The 17884-nt window shown below is 38.4% G+C and overlaps 2 protein-coding genes across 2 annotated transcripts; one reads left to right on the top strand and one right to left on the bottom strand.

The window, feature by feature from the left end:
• Positions 1–4948: 4948 nt before the first annotated feature.
• Positions 4949–8491, bottom strand: LOC143875535 (4-hydroxy-3-methylbut-2-enyl diphosphate reductase, chloroplastic-like). The gene is made up of 3 exons (XM_077377107.1): positions 8175–8491; positions 7601–7797; positions 4949–5257 (listed from the first exon to the last, which is right to left on the bottom strand). Exons 1-3 carry the CDS (start codon positions 8431–8433, stop codon positions 5069–5071), a joined length of 645 nt encoding a protein of 214 aa, XP_077233222.1. The 5' UTR covers positions 8434–8491; the 3' UTR covers positions 4949–5068.
• An 8026-nt stretch (positions 8492–16517) lies between these two features.
• On the top strand, positions 16518–17501 carry LOC143875537 (putative calcium-binding protein CML41). The gene has a single exon (XM_077377109.1). It carries the CDS (start codon positions 16739–16741, stop codon positions 17297–17299), a length of 561 nt encoding a protein of 186 aa, XP_077233224.1. The 5' UTR covers positions 16518–16738; the 3' UTR covers positions 17300–17501.
• Positions 17502–17884: the final 383 nt, after the last annotated feature.

Here is a 17884-nt window from a genome sequence, read left to right as displayed (position 1 = left end):
ACCCAATAGAGGGGCCACATGTAGGCCAACCCAAAGAAAGAGGGGGACCACACATGAGGGGGAGTGTTAAAGTATAAACGAATAAATAACGCCTTCTCCAACAGCTTAAGCTTTTGGAGTAACTGGTTGTTTCACATTACCCAATTCAGAAAGCTTTTACTTTCAGAAGGCTTTTACATTTCTTTGTTTTTTACACTTCTTTGTTGCTTTCACTTTCTTTTACACTTCCTCTACACTTCTTTGTTTTTACATTTCTTTCACATTTCTCTAACACTTTTTTGCTTTTACATTTTTTTTTAACAGAGTGAATAAACTTATCCAAAGCTTCAAATCAAAATTTTCATTTGTGATACTTTTCGGTGTAAGAAGATGAATGTGGATTGAGTTATAAAGCATCTAAAATCTTGAATTGGATAAGGTGAATTCACCTCAATTGGTTTACCCCTTGCATTCATTTTGGAGAAGTTTTTCCAGATTGAGGTCCGAAGATCTCTTTGAACCGATTTCACATTCAGGTTTGTCTACAGGGTTAGAATTCAGGTTCTTATCTCAGATTTTGTCACCGGGACTCACGAAATTCGCAAAAAGGAAGAGAATTTGAGGAATTTAGAAGTTTCAGTTTTGCTGCATTTAGAGAGCGAATTTCGGTCAAAGTGTTGCAAAATTCAATTGGCTATTTCGATCAGGGTAGTGAGAGTAAGCAGAGATTTTCGAATTTTCAGCCTCGGATTAAAATCCTCTTCATTTCCCTGGAAAAAAGAGATTCGGATATTCGGCGATTTGGAAATACCAAGAAGCTGAGACTCGGAATTAAGAGGGAGGAAAAAGAAAAGAAAATTTCTTTTGGGTGTATGGAGCTTCCTCAACCTAGACCGTTTAGAACCGAAGGTATCCATTAATTAAAACGTGAGCGTTTTTCACTTAATATTTCTCCTATTTTATTTAGTTATGGTGTTGTGAAGCGAAAGAATATTTGATTTGAAGTTACTGGGTTATTTTTGGAAACTTTCTTTTCTAATCTTTTCTATAGTTAAAGTTAGAAATTTTATTTTCCTTTTGTTTTTGGTATTTTTCTCAAATTAGAAAGAACTTGGTATTCTTAAAAGGAAAGTTGTGTTCCTATTTTAAGAAAGAAAGTTAGTGGATATTTTAATTTTGGAATTTGAAAAATTAGAAAGAATACTTTCCTTTCTTAGTTTTGTTTTTCTTTTGGAATCTTTCTTTTAAAAGGATTTGAATAAGAAATAGAAATAGAAACTTGCTTTTTATATGGTATGGTGAAAAGGGAAAGAAAGGTTGAAAAAAAATATATTTTTAGAAAGTTTACCTTTTGATTATAGTTTTGATTTGTAGCCTTTTTGACTTGAGCTATTAAGTCTGAAGGGTTTTTATGCCTAGTTCCTTAAAGCCATCTGGCTTGAGAGCAACTGACTGAAAACTCCATACATGGGTCAATTAGAAAGCTTAATAAATCAAAGCATTGCACGTAATCAAAAGTAAAGCTTGAACTCATATGCATCAATGTCTATGATATATGCAAATCAAAGATTAGTCGGACACTGCTTAGTAGCCTGGGTGTCTGGTGCATGCCCTGCATGTCATTCACGCCAAAAGCAGTAGAGGATTACAAAAGTGAGTTCTATTCTTAGAAAGTAATGGAAAAGTGTAAAGGATGGTGGACCATATAAGATTGCAATTTTTCTATTAAGTTTCAAAAATCAAATTTCTTTTATGGTCCGATTACATTAGAGGCAAGTTTAAGGGAGCAAAGTAGGACAAATTCAAAAGAGGATTCCTTGATTAAAATATTTTTCTAATTTTTCCAACTTGGGATATAATGCAAAGTTTTAGTATGGGGGTATTCTTGTTCTTCTATTTTGAGCAATATATTAAAGAAACAGGATTAGAAATTTTTGGCTTTACTCTATAGTGGGATTTGAAAAGAAAAGTTTTTTTCCAGAATTTTGTGTGCATATTCACTGCCAACACTCACGAGACACAACTCGTCCACTAGGGTAATCTAGGCGTTTAAAGGCTTGTTGCACGTGCTAAGTGCAATCGTGATTCCTACGAAAGTGAGTTAGGATTTTATTTTGTTCCTATTTTTTCTTTATTTTCTTCTTGTTTGCTTCAAATCAAACTTATCCGAAGCTTCAAATCAAAATTTTCATTTGTGATACTTTTCGGTGTAAGAAGATGAATGTGGATTGAGTTATAAAGCATCTAAAATCTTGAATTGGATAAGGTGAATTCACCTCAATTGGTTTACCCCTTGCATTCATTTTGGAGAAGTTTTTCCAGATTGAGGTCCGAAGATCTCTTTGAACCGATTTCACATTCAGGTTTGTCTACAGGGTTAGAATTCAGGTTCTTATCTCAGATTTTGTCACCGGGACTCACGAAATTCGCAAAAAGGAAGAGAATTTGAGGAATTTAGAAGTTTCAGTTTTGCTGCATTTAGAGAGCGAATTTCGGTCAAAGTGTTGCAAAATTCAATTGGCTATTTCGATCAGGGTAGTGAGAGTAAGCAGAGATTTTCGAATTTTCAGCCTCGGATTAAAATCCTCTTCATTTCCCTGGAAAAAAGAGATTCGGATATTCGGCGATTTGGAAATACCAAGAAGCTGAGACTCGGAATTAAGAGGGAGGAAAAAGAAAAGAAAATTTCTTTTGGGTGTATGGAGCTTCCTCAACCTAGACCGTTTAGAACCGAAGGTATCCATTAATTAAAACGTGAGCGTTTTTCACTTAATATTTCTCCTATTTTATTTAGTTATGGTGTTGTGAAGCGAAAGAATATTTGATTTGAAGTTACTGGGTTATTTTTGGAAACTTTCTTTTCTAATCTTTTCTATAGTTAAAGTTAGAAATTTTATTTTCCTTTTGTTTTTGGTATTTTTCTCAAATTAGAAAGAACTTGGTATTCTTAAAAGGAAAGTTGTGTTCCTATTTTAAGAAAGAAAGTTAGTGGATATTTTAATTTTGGAATTTGAAAAATTAGAAAGAATACTTTCCTTTCTTAGTTTTGTTTTTCTTTTGGAATCTTTCTTTTAAAAGGATTTGAATAAGAAATAGAAATAGAAACTTGCTTTTTATATGGTATGGTGAAAAGGGAAAGAAAGGTTGAAAAAAAATATATTTTTAGAAAGTTTACCTTTTGATTATAGTTTTGATTTGTAGCCTTTTTGACTTGAGCTATTAAGTCTGAAGGGTTTTTATGCCTAGTTCCTTAAAGCCATCTGGCTTGAGAGCAACTGACTGAAAACTCCATACATGGGTCAATTAGAAAGCTTAATAAATCAAAGCATTGCACGTAATCAAAAGTAAAGCTTGAACTCATATGCATCAATGTCTATGATATATGCAAATCAAAGATTAGTCGGACACTGCTTAGTAGCCTGGGTGTCTGGTGCATGCCCTGCATGTCATTCACGCCAAAAGCAGTAGAGGATTACAAAAGTGAGTTCTATTCTTAGAAAGTAATGGAAAAGTGTAAAGGATGGTGGACCATATAAGATTGCAATTTTTCTATTAAGTTTCAAAAATCAAATTTCTTTTATGGTCCGATTACATTAGAGGCAAGTTTAAGGGAGCAAAGTAGGACAAATTCAAAAGAGGATTCCTTGATTAAAATATTTTTCTAATTTTTCCAACTTGGGATATAATGCAAAGTTTTAGTATGGGGGTATTCTTGTTCTTCTATTTTGAGCAATATATTAAAGAAACAGGATTAGAAATTTTTGGCTTTACTCTATAGTGGGATTTGAAAAGAAAAGTTTTTTTCCAGAATTTTGTGTGCATATTCACTGCCAACACTCACGAGACACAACTCGTCCACTAGGGTAACCTAGGCGTTTAAAGGCTTGTTGCACGTGCTAAGTGCAATCGTGATTCCTACGAAAGTGAGTTAGGATTTTATTTTGTTCCTATTTTTTCTTTATTTTCTTCTTGTTTGCTTCAAATCAAACTTATCCGAAGCTTCAAATCAAAATTTTCATTTGTGATACTTTTCGGTGTAAGAAGATGAATGTGGATTGAGTTATAAAGCATCTAAAATCTTGAATTGGATAAGGTGAATTCACCTCAATTGGTTTACCCCTTGCATTCATTTTGGAGAAGTTTTTCCAGATTGAGGTCCGAAGATCTCTTTGAACCGATTTCACATTCAGGTTTGTCTACAGGGTTAGAATTCAGGTTCTTATCTCAGATTTTGTCACCGGGACTCACGAAATTCGCAAAAAGGAAGAGAATTTGAGGAATTTAGAAGTTTTCAGTTTTGCTGCATTTATAGAGCGAATTTCGGTCAAAGTGTTGCAAAATTCAATTGGCTATTTCGATCAGGGTAGTGAGAGTAAGCAGAGATTTTCGAATTTTCAGCCTCGGATTAAAATCCTCTTCATTTCCCTGGAAAAAAGAGATTCGGATATTCGGCGATTTGGAAATACCAAGAAGCTGAGACTCGGAATTAAGAGGGAGGAAAAAGAAAAGAAAATTTCTTTTGGGTGTATGGAGCTTCCTCAACCTAGACCGTTTAGAACCGAAGGTATCCATTAATTAAAAAGTGAGCGTTTTTCACTTAATATTTCTCCTATTTTATTTAGTTATGGTGTTGTGAAGCGAAACAATATTTGATTTGAAGTTACTGGGTTATCATGTGATTACAGGGAAAAAAACCTACCCATGATTTTCTCTCACTATACAATGATTCCTCTTTCCAGCACCAGGATCCAAGGCCGCCTTCTCAAGGTACACTCATATAACAATAGAATTTACTTTTGCTTTCTCAATGCCCTTACTTTATAAAATGTTTGTTCTTTCATATTTTATGTGGGCTATAATATGCCACCCCATTTTCCGAGTCTATTTTAAAGCTTTTGTTTGATTACCTGCCACAACACCCCATTTTCCAAAACAATTAGTGGTTACAATCACAATTACCAATGTTTATTTACATATAATAAACCTCGTGATAATCCTGGCCCTTTTTTTTATTGAGTATAATTTCATTACCATATGTATTTCTGATGCCCCACTCACCAATGTTGATAGTGAGCAAAAACTTCATTGATTAATGTACCTTAGACACCCACGGGCAAGTTGTGTCGACTATTTGTACGTTCTTTTCACTCAACGTCAACATCTCATCTACAGCAGCTCCAAAAGCAGGCAAAACCACTACATCACCCTTTTCGACAAGATCAAATTGTTTCTTCCCATCCGCAATGGGAATATTCTGCACTCCCATCTCCGTCAACCTCTACAAATTTAAAATATAAAATAACTTCATAGGTATAAACTAAATGATACAGAGGCACTTAATTAAATATCTCAATTATGAACCCTGAGCTATGAAAATTCATAAAAATATCACGGACTTCCAATATATTCATGGGCCTTGAAGATTCAACTAAGCACACCAGAGTATGCGAATCTGTAAGAAAGCAAGTTCGGTTAACAATTTAATAATGTACCAGTCAATTTGATACACACTTAAATTCTTCATATGAAAATAAGCAGAAAAAAAAAACAATTTTCAAGAAAATAAACAGATTGTGTTGCTGTATCGTGTATGCAATCATAGTATTACTGACCACCATGACGAAATTGTCTCCATATCTGTAGCGAGTGGTTGATTCAATACTTAAATATATGTTACTACAAGGTGCAGATACTAATAACATTTCAAGCAACCCAGTTGAAATTGAAGATTAATGGAGTCTATCCTACTTACCTACTGTCCAGTGATAGCATTGACTTGTCATGGTATCTTGAATATGGGGCCTTCGAAGGCAAAAGAAATCCATCTTTAAGGGGACCATTCTATAGCACACCTTGGTCGACCCATAACCACATGTAGCTAGCATATATGCTGTAACTTGATATGGATCCCAATCTTAGCAAGTAAGTTGCTCATTCATTATATCTGGGAACATTTGAGATAGAGAAATCCTTTCATTATACATGTCACGAGTGTTATCCACAGACTATAATATGTGCCAACCTCCAAGGACCTGGGCGACACCTTTCTTTGGAATTTGGGACACATAAAATAGCCAGGAATTTAGAGACGATTTGCTCAGCATTGTTCGAGCAATGTGTCCCACTCAATAAATCTAGCTCTAAACATCAAAAAAACGGTATCCAAAGTGCGAATTACAGGATACATACTAAAAAGTGTTCCTATACAGCTAAAGAAAAAGCCCTTCATCGGGTACCCCACAATGTCCAGAAAGGAAGATATATTTACTGGGATCTATTCACGCACATGTGCGGTTTCAAAACTGTATTCAATCATTTGGCCTGTTGAATAATGTTCTTGGTTAGGTTAGTTCCAAATAGGTCCTGAATCATATGAAGCCGGTAAGCACAAATCTCTTTTGGGTATTTGCTTAACACGGGGGTTAGAGAGCTCCGCCTACCGAGATAAAGCATAAAGCTTGCCGAGCAGATATCGTGCACTACTTCTTTCGTTAGCGTGATACTGGTGGGAACTCCCAAAGGTTAAACCGAGTCAACTTAGCTGAGTCAACAATTGAAGCTGCGAGTTTTTTATTGACTCAAGTGAGTCAAATGAGTTTGCTAATAGTCAAAACCGAGTCAACTCATCAACTCGTGCAAGTCAATGACTTGGGGAGGTTTTAGCCAGTGATTTTGGAAATACATCATAAGCTTACAGGTAATGCTTCATCTTAACAGAATGACAACCCTCTTCCCTACAAGTATTAATTAAGTGAAGGAAAATGACTACCCTCCCAAAATATGGAACAGTGTGGTTCTTGCTTTTAGTATGGCACCAAAAATCATTTCTGAAATCTGATTCTCAAATATAACAATTTCCTAACTCTTTACGTAGGAGGAATTAAAATGAAGTTTGCAAAAGCTTGAAAGGAGAAGTGAGCAGAGGAACGGAAGTAGAGCCAGAATAAAGGTTAGCCTTCAAAGGGTTCACGGTTAGGAGTGCACTAGGGAACACATATTAGTTGCAGGATCTGACTTCTAAATGCTCTCCAGATCAAAATTACATCACACATCATCACTAAAATGGAAAAAAAAAATACGCAATTCTCGATTAGAAAAGAATGCAGTTCTTAACACTTCTAAGTTCCCACTTCCCACCCAACTTTTTTCTATTCATTTTTATTTTATGAATAGTAATTGCCTACACAGTTAACAATAGTTCAACAGTGCCCAAAGTTTTTTTTTTCCCTCTAGCCTGTAAGATTTTCCCAGAATCATACTGTTAAAGTATAAATGATTAAATAACACCAACTCTAACAGCTTAAGCTTTTAGAGTAACTAGTTGTTTCACACATACGAATCAATCACACGAAAGTTTACACATACACATGCTGATAGGCATCGAATATCACAGAAAATACCATATTTTGATATTTTCACAAACCATCTTGTCTTTTAGTATATAAAGAGCTCTTAAAAGTTTATTAAATTTCCCAAAATGCTCTCACAAGCCAATTTAAGAAGAAAAAACAGCTGGGTTTGCGCAAATATCAAAATATGGTTGTGCTGATAACATTTCACAAACTAAAAGGTGAAAAAAAGCTCCATGCAACAAACAAAGTAGGGATTAGATTCACCAAACCTCGTTAACAGTCGGATTGTGAATAATTTCATTCGTAATCCAAATCTTCTCTTCTGGAAATTGCTTCCTCGCTTCATAGGCAATCTGCACAGCTCGTTCCACGCCCCAGCAAAACCCGTATGCCTGTGCTAATCTCACTCTAACATTACCCCATGTATACTCGTATCCGTTCTCCTTCAATGTCTTTATCACATCACCTAAAAATCTCCAAACCGAAACCAAAATTACAAACCAAATTCTAACATCGACCTAACTCAATTCCCCTTAATTTCGATAAATTTCCTCAAAAAAAAGAAGCAAATGAAACCTGGAACTCAAATTCCGCAAAAGGAAAATGAATAATTCAAACCTTCCACCGAGCAAAAACATGAGTTCTAGGGTTTTTACCGAACAAAAACATGAGTTCTAGGGTTTTTATCTAGCAAAAACATCGAATCAATGGAGAATTCAGAATCATTTGAATTCTAGAAGAAAAACATGAGTTCTAGGGTCTTTACCGAGCAAAAACAACGAATCAATGGAGAATTCAAGAATCAATTGAACAATAATTTCATCGAGGAATCAAAGAACCTACTTGTGTACTCCCGATTCATGAGTTCTAGGGTTTCTTCTTTATGTCCGAAACCCCTGCGATTGTAATTCTTGCTTCTCGTTAGGTTTTTGCGAAACGTTTTCGCATCAAAATCCGATTCCACGGCCGGAGCGGCAGAGTCGCTGCCACCGCACCGGACGGAGAAATTTTTCCGGCATCCTAATCGGATTCCGGCTGGATTTTCCGGCAGATGGAGTTCCGGCCGGGTCGAGAATCGGCAAAATTGCAGAGATATCGCCATGAAGTGGAATGAAGAGAGAGAGAGAGAGAGAGAGAGAGAGAGAGAGAGACGATGGATCTTTGTCCAAAGTGCCGTTTTTATCTCTTTCTCATTTTTTTTAAGGGTGATGATATTTTCGCCTCCCCTGTAGAGGATTATGCGCCCCACTGATAATGTGAGATTTGAGTCTTTGACGTCAAAAAGCGTTGAAGGCTGTCCACAAGGAGGCGCATTATCCTGAAGTGGGGGCGAAAACATTACGTCCTTTTTTAGTTATTATTAATTTTTCCTACCCACTCTTTGGTTATTGTCTGGCGTTTTGCATGTGCTGAAAGCGACAAAGTTTTATACCCTCAACGAGAGAGCCCGAATTTTCTGAAATAGAAATGCTAAGCAGACGGGCCTTAAGCCTACCGTATGGTGGTGGTCCCACCCTTATTAGGGCTAAAATGTTCTGATCAGATGATCCTAACCGTTGGATTGAAACCTAAACAAGAGGCAAAATTGCGTGATGCACGCTTGATGGCAATATTAGTGATTTTGAGGTGTATTTTGGGTGAATTTGATGACTGCATGTATTAGGAAAATGTTTTCTTGGGTGAGGATGACAAAACACGTGACATCGTGATCTTCGTGATTCTCTATATCTCGCCAGGAAAGTTTTTACCAGCCGTTGGATCAATCAACATCGTCTTTCTCGTGATTTTCGTGCTCCTCTGGTTGGTGAGAGATATTGAGTGGGGCCTTCCACGCGTTACAGCTCCCGCTTGACCGCTTCTAGGGACCATAGCAGAGGTATTTTGCGGACCAGCTGTTGCATGAGAAAGCAGCCACATAGGCTCAGATTTTTGTCTCATTCATTTAATTCATATGAGATGGCAGCTCCCTACCATCTGCGATGGTCCCTAGCAAATCCCATATAACTATACTATTTGTTGGATGCTTCAAGATACCCTCTAAAATGGTTTTGGCAGTTAGGCCGGTGGTTAGCATACATTTCCTCAAGATTCCTTATTTTTTCCCGACCTTTGTCTTTTTCAGTGCAATTTGGAGGGTTTTAATTAAATAACAAATTTTTCATTAGTAGACTATAGCTGAGGATTTTTTTATATGAGGACTTCTCTCCTTTACAGTATCTACCATAGATTGACATCAAGCAAAATGGTCAACGGTGGATCATCTCTGCTGGCAATCCAATGATGGATCCAGCGATTGTTGAGTTTGTTGGGCCCACAAGTTATGCCTCGTAACCGCAGTAAATGACGTGCATTGAGGTCTGTTTGGATGCAACAAACTTGGCATTCATTGGGATTGCCCTGGGATTTAGGGAGGGTCGCAACTTGGGTCGAGCGGGTCATGTTTTGAAGAACCCTACAGTCCTACACTACCCGAGAAACAATCTTGGGTTGGGTTTTTGTTCTTGAAAACCCATGATTCATAAATCGGGTGTACAGGGGTGGAGCTACATGTAGCGTAAGGGAGGCAGCTGCCCTGTTGAGTTGGGTGGGCCAAACTCCTTAATAGGCCCAACTCAATTGGACCCAATCCCCTTTAAAATTTGAAACTGGCCCGATCCCTTATGTATAAGCCTCCCCCCCTTATGTATAAATCTTGGCTCCGTCACTGCAGGTCTACCAAGGGAGTTTCTTGGGTTGGGTCGGGTTGTATTTTTTCATACTGTCGCATTTAGCTTCATGTGAGACTACTCTTTTTTATTCCCACTTGTCCCAATTCACCCTAAACTTGATTTAAAAATGATTGCGGGCTGTTCTTGGGTAACTATGAAGGATTATGGAGAAGGATAGGGGGAACTTCATATTGTTTGGGATTGTAAATTCTCATTAAAGTTTGAGCATCTATATTGGTTTTCTGTAGCTCCATTTTCTCATTTATATCCACTTAGTTACCGTGCTTGTTCTAAGCATGCTTGGATTAAAGTAGCTGAATGATGTGTGAATCCATAGTTGCATCATGTTTAATCTTTGCTGTTTTGGGAAAAAACTTAGAAAGAAATGGCCAGATTATTGCTCAAGACCCCCAAAAAAGGAACAGTTCTGTGATAAATAACGATAAAGCATGCCACTTTCAGTCCAGTTCTGGTTTACACCTTTTGATGATGTATGTGAGCAATGGCGTGGATCAAGGAAGGATTTGGAGATCATGAAAGAACACTAGGGGCAGTTGTACTTTAGGAAGTTGCAGGTTTTCTGTACTACTGAGAGCTTAACTTATCTCCTTCACTTTACACAATCAGAGAGCCAGAGACTAAAAACCACAGACATAGCCAAAAACTGACTTAAGTGCCAAGCTAGACTTCAATATCTCAGGATTAGATTCACATTTAGGACCCAATTTATATTCATATTTAGCCTTATCATCGCCCTTTTTTATTCTTATCGTTACCTTTTACTCCTAAACAAACAGCGAAAACCCTAGGTAAGTCCGAGGGATCTCCAATTCTTGTCTCCTCCCTCAAGGTGGCAAACGGGCCGTGCTGCCTGCGGCCCGGCACGGCACAGATAGCTACAGTGACGCGTGCCGTGCATGCCGGGCTTGGTTGGGTGGCCTGGCGGGCCGTCACGGCACGGCCCGTGAGCCTGGTTCCCCCTTTATAAAATGTATTTTTTTTAAAAAAACCCAAAAAATACCCCCCAAAGTTGTTTCGAACTGCTAGTTTGGGGGGGGGGGGGGTATTTTCGTCCAAAACATATATTTTCAAAGAAAAAAAAAACACGGCCCGGCCCGGCACTGCTGGCCACAAGCTGCGGGCCGTGCCTAGCCTCGAGGATTTCGGCCCGGCCCGGCACAGCCCATGCTTCCGTGCCGTGACGTGCCCGGCCCGCGGAGCTCTACCAACTGAGCTATATCCCGCCGAGCCAAGTGGAGCATTCATGAAGGAGTCAGATGCTTCTTCGATTCTTTTCCCTAGCGCAGCTGGGCCATCTTGGACTTGAACCAGAGACCTTGCCCGTGAAGTAAATCATCGCACCTACGATCCAATGACATGAATCCAGCTTTAATGAGTTCGAATATGTAATGTCAAGCAGTTCCGCTTTCTCAGTCCGAGAAGTGCATTGTTGGAACTGGGTTGGAACCCCAAGCGGCTCTAGATTCGGGGGTTTCAGCTATAGCCGAACAAGATGGAAAGATCTCATTAGGTGGTGTCCCAAAACAATTTCAAGTAAGCCAGCCCTTCCTCTTTCACTATACTCCGGATATCCTACCATCGTCGTAGGGAAATAGCTACATAAGGAAAGCTCTTCTATTCTGGTTCATGGTTTCTCTTGGCTATATGGTTCATCCGGGTGAGAAATCGAGCTTCAAGAAATAGTGAATGATCTTATCAATACACAAATGTATAACTCCCCAGGAATTTCAATTGCGCTTCATTTCCGTAGTGCGTTACCAGGCAAGAGATCAGGATAAATATGATATGGGAAAAAAAATAAATCCACTTGGTTTCCGACTTGGTGCAAACCAAAGTCATCGTTCCCTTGTTTCACACAACCCAAAAGTTATTCCAGGTGTCTCTAGGAAGATGAAAAAATACGGGATTGTATCAAGAATTATGTACAAAAAAATATGGTCCAGACCAATCTCCCCTCCCACAATACTATGTCCCAAGAACATGATCTCCTCCTGGGCCAAGGAAGATTTCTCTTTCTTCACATATAGATGGTTCTCACGTAAGATCCGAAAGATGGTGCGAAGGTGCACGACATGTTCCTCACAATTGAATTTGACTATTGATTTGATTCTATTGATAAATCAAATCAATGACCCGAACCTATCAGTAATCAGTGCGGGCCTATCCGGGCCTCATTTGGTCGTGCCAGGCCGCCGGCACGGCACGTTTGCCACCTTGACTCCTCCCTGAAAACTACTTATCCATTCATTTACATTGCATCTAAACAGACCCATAGAGTAGGATCGAGTGTATGCATTCAAACTCCAATCATTTCTATGGTAAGACCAAGCACATGGGTGTTCTTATAAAGAAAGGATGTGTCGTTAATTTCCCTAGTCTTTTCTTGTTTAGCTACCCGGAAATGATTTATTCTCCACCTTTTCTTCCCTGGGTCACAAATACACTAGAGGGGGTGGCCGGGGAAGAAAAGGGGCATATATATATATAGAGGAATATATATACAGAGGAATATGTTCGTGCCCTCAAGCTCTAATAAGGAATGGTGCGCTTGAGTGCACCAATCACATGGGTCCCACAATTTCTGTGAGGATCCAAACCATTCATTTGCAAGGGCCTATCATAGATAGGGTGTGTACCAAAAATCAGCTCCATTGAATCATCCTAACCCCTCCAAAAGTGGAGGGCAAAATGGGCAGATTTGTGGTCTGTCCATTTTGACCTCCACAAATGGATGGGTTAGGATGATCCTATGGAGCTGATTTTTTGTACACACCCTATCTATGTAAGGCCCTTTCTAGTGAATGCTTTGGATCATCCTAACAATGTGGGCCTCATTGGTTTGAGAGCTCAAGCTCACGAATATGTTCCAACGCTCAAGCTCACAATCCTTTTCCTCATATATATATACCCTTCTCTTAATGATGCATGTGTTGAATGTTTTATTGTTTTATGTTTTCTAGTGCATTGCTATTTATTTTTTAATGTGAGATGTGGGTGTCATGCTAATTAAAATTTAGAAAAGATAAAAGTAATAATACATCAAGGGAAAAACAAACAAAAGAGTATAAAAATGAAGTCAATTTTAAGAAAAGCCAGGCAAGAAGCATTAGAAAATAGAAATGTTGCAGAAGGGGTGAAATATCATTTCCCATGTATCGGTTATCAATCACCCTCGAAAATCATGGTTTATTAATTCAGTCCATCCATCTCCTTCAATTCAAGTGATTCAAACACAGTTGTTATACATATACGCGCAAGATCCAAACCATTCCGACCAAAGATCCTTATGGAAAAATTACATTCCCAGATCGTTGGAGAAGCCAACTAGATAATTAACTTGAACTATTCTGTCAGCAAGCTTATGTTAAGGTCCTGAGTGGCGTCTGCCTAGGTATGGGACTAGGTGGGACCCAACCCGGTATGGGACAAGTTTAAAGAGTTTAACTTAACGCATTTCATTAGCTCTAGGGCTTTTTTGGCGTATTGGTTAGGTACTTAAAATTTGGTATTAGACCAGCCAGCACGTCGTGCATTGAATCACGGAAGGGGCGACGAGTGACTTCCTCCTCCTGCCAAGATATTGAGATTTAGGGATTAAACCTCTAGCTCAATGGTCAAGGCTTTGTTCTTTAACCTCAAGATAGGATGTTCAATCCCAGCTTACGTATCTAAAAAAGGAAATGATATCAGCACAACCATGTTTTAATAGTTGCACGGTCCCAGCTTGTCTTTTCTCTTTTAATTGGCTTGTGAGAGCTTTTTGGGAACTTTAATACCCTTTCGCAGCTCTTTAATTACTAAAAAACAAGATGCTTTAATGAAAATATCAAATCATGGTACTGTTGATATCATTTGGCGTAGCCGAAAGCACAAAGAACGAGTCGAGGTTGATTAATATCAACACCGGTCGGAATAAACCTTCAAATCCATGAAGGGATGTTCGACTAGTCCATGAAGAACGAGTAAATTACCACTTCTCTAACCAAGGAAGAAGGAAATTCTTTATTTCATAAACAAAACATCAATCGTGCAACAACCTTGCTCGTTCGGTTTATTTTGGCAAGTTGACCCGTTATCAAATTAAAAGATATTGAAATTTTTTGGGCAGTGATAAATCGACCCCCCAATATCTTAAATTGACCCCTATGTGTCTTTCTCTCTCCTCTGGGTTAGAGAGAGAGAGACACACACACATAGGGGTCGATTTATCACTCCCGATTTTTTTTGGGAAATGATAAATGCGCCCCTTTTCATTACTTAGGACACCCAGCTGCATTGTATCTATGACTGCAAAGGGGGCTGTTTTACTTCACATTTAAGGAATGAAGTGACCTGATTGCTACATACGATGTGGTTAGGTGTCCCAAGTGATGAAAAAGGGCGCATTTATCATCTCTTTCTTTTCATTTTTTGATGGGATTTGCTAGCTAGGGTCCATCGCAAAAGGCATTTCGCAGAAGGTCTATTGCATGAGAGAGCAGCCATAGGCTCACTTTCCAAAAGATTTTGTCATTATTCATGAGGTGGCTGCTCTCTCTTTTTTATTTTTATTTTTATTTTTATTTTAAAGGTGGGTGGCTGCTCTCTCATGCAACAGAAGTTCCGCGAAATGCCTTTTGTGATGGACCCTAATAAATCCCTTGTCTGAAAATATAGACCTAAATATCGCATTTCTCCCCCATTTCCTTCTCTTCCCTTCCCATTACCTTTTCCCTTTCTTTTTCGTCTCTTTCCTTCTCCCCCCTCTCTGCATGGGTGTAATAAACCGTCTACTGGACAAAAACAAAAAAATAACCGCTTGATGAACACTCCAGGTAGAGTGGGCCCATTGCATGGGCCAACGTTATCAACATGCAAAAGCATGTCGACATGGTTGGCGTGCTAAGATAGCATTTCTTTTTCAATTTATTGCTAAGATAAGAAAACTTATAAGATACTTTTTTGTTTAGGTGAGTGAGAACTTGAATAGGTGACTGTTGACCTAACCAATTATCAAATACAATAGTTGTTAGACTTAAATATAATCAATAAATCTTTTGTGACAAACATTATTTTCGTTGAGGCTCCTCTGTTACATCCTATGTAAAATTGGCGGAAAACCCATTTTACTCTGAAAGAAATGGAGCGTAAGGAAAAGGTTGCTTGAAGCATTACACCCAAGGTATCTAGTTTGGAATACCAAGTTTGTTGCCTCCAGCCCTTAAATATATAGATACACTAGGGTTATAAGAGGTTAATGGGCTCTAGCCCAAATAGGCTCCACTACACCGGTCCATTATCTTATTGGGCTTATATTATAACATAATAGGGTTATATTATATACCCAACATCATGGCCACCTGTATTGGGATTTGGCCCATAGATATTGTTGGTCATCACAAATCCAATCTATTGACCTTGTCCTACTCTATTCATATAATTTTAGACCATTGATTAATCATGATGGAAAAGATGTCCTTTAATATGTATTTAAGCCAATGATTTTTTCCTATCTCAATATTCCATAAGACTTTAATAAAATAAGGGGGCTGATATCATCAGGACTACTATATTTTAACAATGGCCCTTTGGTTCTACACTTTTTCTAATTGAATGCTGATTAGCATCTTGTAGCCGTGAAAACTAAGGAAAAAACTAAAAAAAAGTGTAAAACAAAGTGTGCAGTGCAAATATCAAAATATGTTACTGCTGATATCAGTCGCTTTAATAAAATAATGAGTTGTTTTTTTTTTCTAACTCAATAGCATGTTCCAAGAAGCATCGTATGGTAATCCATGGTTTTGTCATTACTGATAAAGGGCGTGAGAAACACGTCATCAAATAATCAAAGAAAAAGAAAAGAATGATATATGTGGCCCACAATATACATCTATAACAGAACACAGGCCCATGACCACATAGAACTAGCAATGTCAAAAAATAAAAAAGCAAAAGACAAAGTAAAAGAAAGAAGAGAGATATTTCACACAATCAAGAAAGAGGTGAACTGGACTTTACCTTTTCTGCCGACAAAGTTTAAAAATAGATTTGACTGGGCTCTTGGACACAAGAACCAGGCCAAAGTTGTAATGGGCTTCTATGGTCAAGTGAAGCCCAACTAATAAAAACTTGGCCCATCTTACTATTCCCAAACAGTGATCCTAATGACGAGATTTGAGGCATGAAAATATTGACGGCTTAAACACATTTTTAAGATGGCTTTTACCGCTGATCCTAAAAGTGACTTTTAGTGGACTTACCCTTCCCTTTGGCCCACAAAGTGTACAAAACCAGAACCAGGCCCAACTATCCAAATATCATGAACAAATCCAGACCCAATATGGGCCGGGCCTTAAAAACCCATTAGGTCTCCAATTCAGTAACAGCCTTAACTATCAACCAGCAAAATCATAGGCACATTATAAAAATTCTTTCTATCCTATACGGAAAACAATAAAGTGTATACAGCACTAAAGTTTGTCATCAGCCCACTTTGGGTGCCAGGAAGCTCCCATGCACTTTCCTTATACCTAATTCCCACGTATTCTGTAATGTCCAGGCAACTTCCACGTCTTAATCGGGCAGACTCTTCATGACTCTTTTACTCTTCCCCCATCCAAATTTCCATTCCTAGCCTAATACCTAGTAATATATATACTAAGCTTAGCCTTCCATGTCTCTACACCAAATTCTCTTCCAATGGCTTCTAAATGCTTCTCTAATAAGAGTGTCAAAGTAAGCCTCCCGCGCCCTCGGCCTCGCCAAAAATCTGATTCCCGGAGCCCAAAATCTGGCGGATCTTCGAGCCCACCCGTATTTTCTCCCTCAATTCAAGCCAATGAGAGGACGCGAGACCTTCAAGAATCATTCCGTTACTTTGATGGTGATGGTGATGGGAACATATCGATTGAGGAACTAAGATCCTTCTTCGTGTCGATAGGGGAGGACATGTCTAGTGATGAGGCCAAAGCTGTGATTGCCGAGTTTGATTCCGATTCCGATGGTTTGTTGGACTTCCAAGACTTTGCGAAGTTGATGGAAAGGGACAGTGGGGATGTTGATGATCTAAGGAGGGCGTTCGAGATGTTTGAGGTCGAGAAGGGATCGGGATGCATAACACCCAAAGGGTTGCAGCGGACGTTGAATCGGCTAGGGGACGAAAGGTCAGTGGAGGAGTGCGAGGCCATGATTCGGGTTTTCGATCTGGATGGTAATGGGGTGCTCGATTTCCAGGAGTTTCACCAGATGATGGCTGCTTGATATATACCTTTCTATATATCATATATTATGCATTTGGATATGAATGAATGTCAATTATCTTACTAGTGCTATAATTTGAGTCCCTAGACATGGGGGCAAAAGAGTTATCTATGTATGTTATTTCAAATATAAGTACAGTGGAACAATTGTATTCCAAACTTTATATTTTCAATGAGAACTAGTTAATGTTGAAGTTTTAAAATTAATGAATGGGAATAGCATATCCAAAATGAATAGACAATTTCTAGGAGGGTTTGAAGTTTATGAAATATTTTCCCATAGATGGACAGTACTTCCAGACATGTGGTTTATCCTTTCCAGATAGGAAACCAAAATGTCCATATGAGAGATAATGACAGTTGTTTGGAAAGAAGAAAATCGTAGAAAGAGAGGAAACAATACCTTTGTTCGAATTCGGATATTATCCGTATCCGTTTATTCGGTAAATTCGAACATTTTATTGTGGCACTTTATCCTTTTTCTCCTTCTTACTCGAATGAATTTTCCAAACCCTAATACTAGGCCTCTATATTCACTTCACAAAATTAACTCTTAAACCCTAAAATATATGAGATCCTCTTCTTC

Source organism: Tasmannia lanceolata, unplaced genomic scaffold (genome assembly GCF_043159265.1).
Source record: "Tasmannia lanceolata isolate RefF3 unplaced genomic scaffold, GAP_Taslan_0.1 ptg000004l, whole genome shotgun sequence".
NCBI classification, from domain to species: domain Eukaryota; kingdom Viridiplantae; phylum Streptophyta; class Magnoliopsida; order Canellales; family Winteraceae; genus Tasmannia; species Tasmannia lanceolata.
The sequence above is the reverse complement of the archived record's forward strand: the minus strand, read 5'-3'. Positions and strand labels throughout refer to the sequence as shown.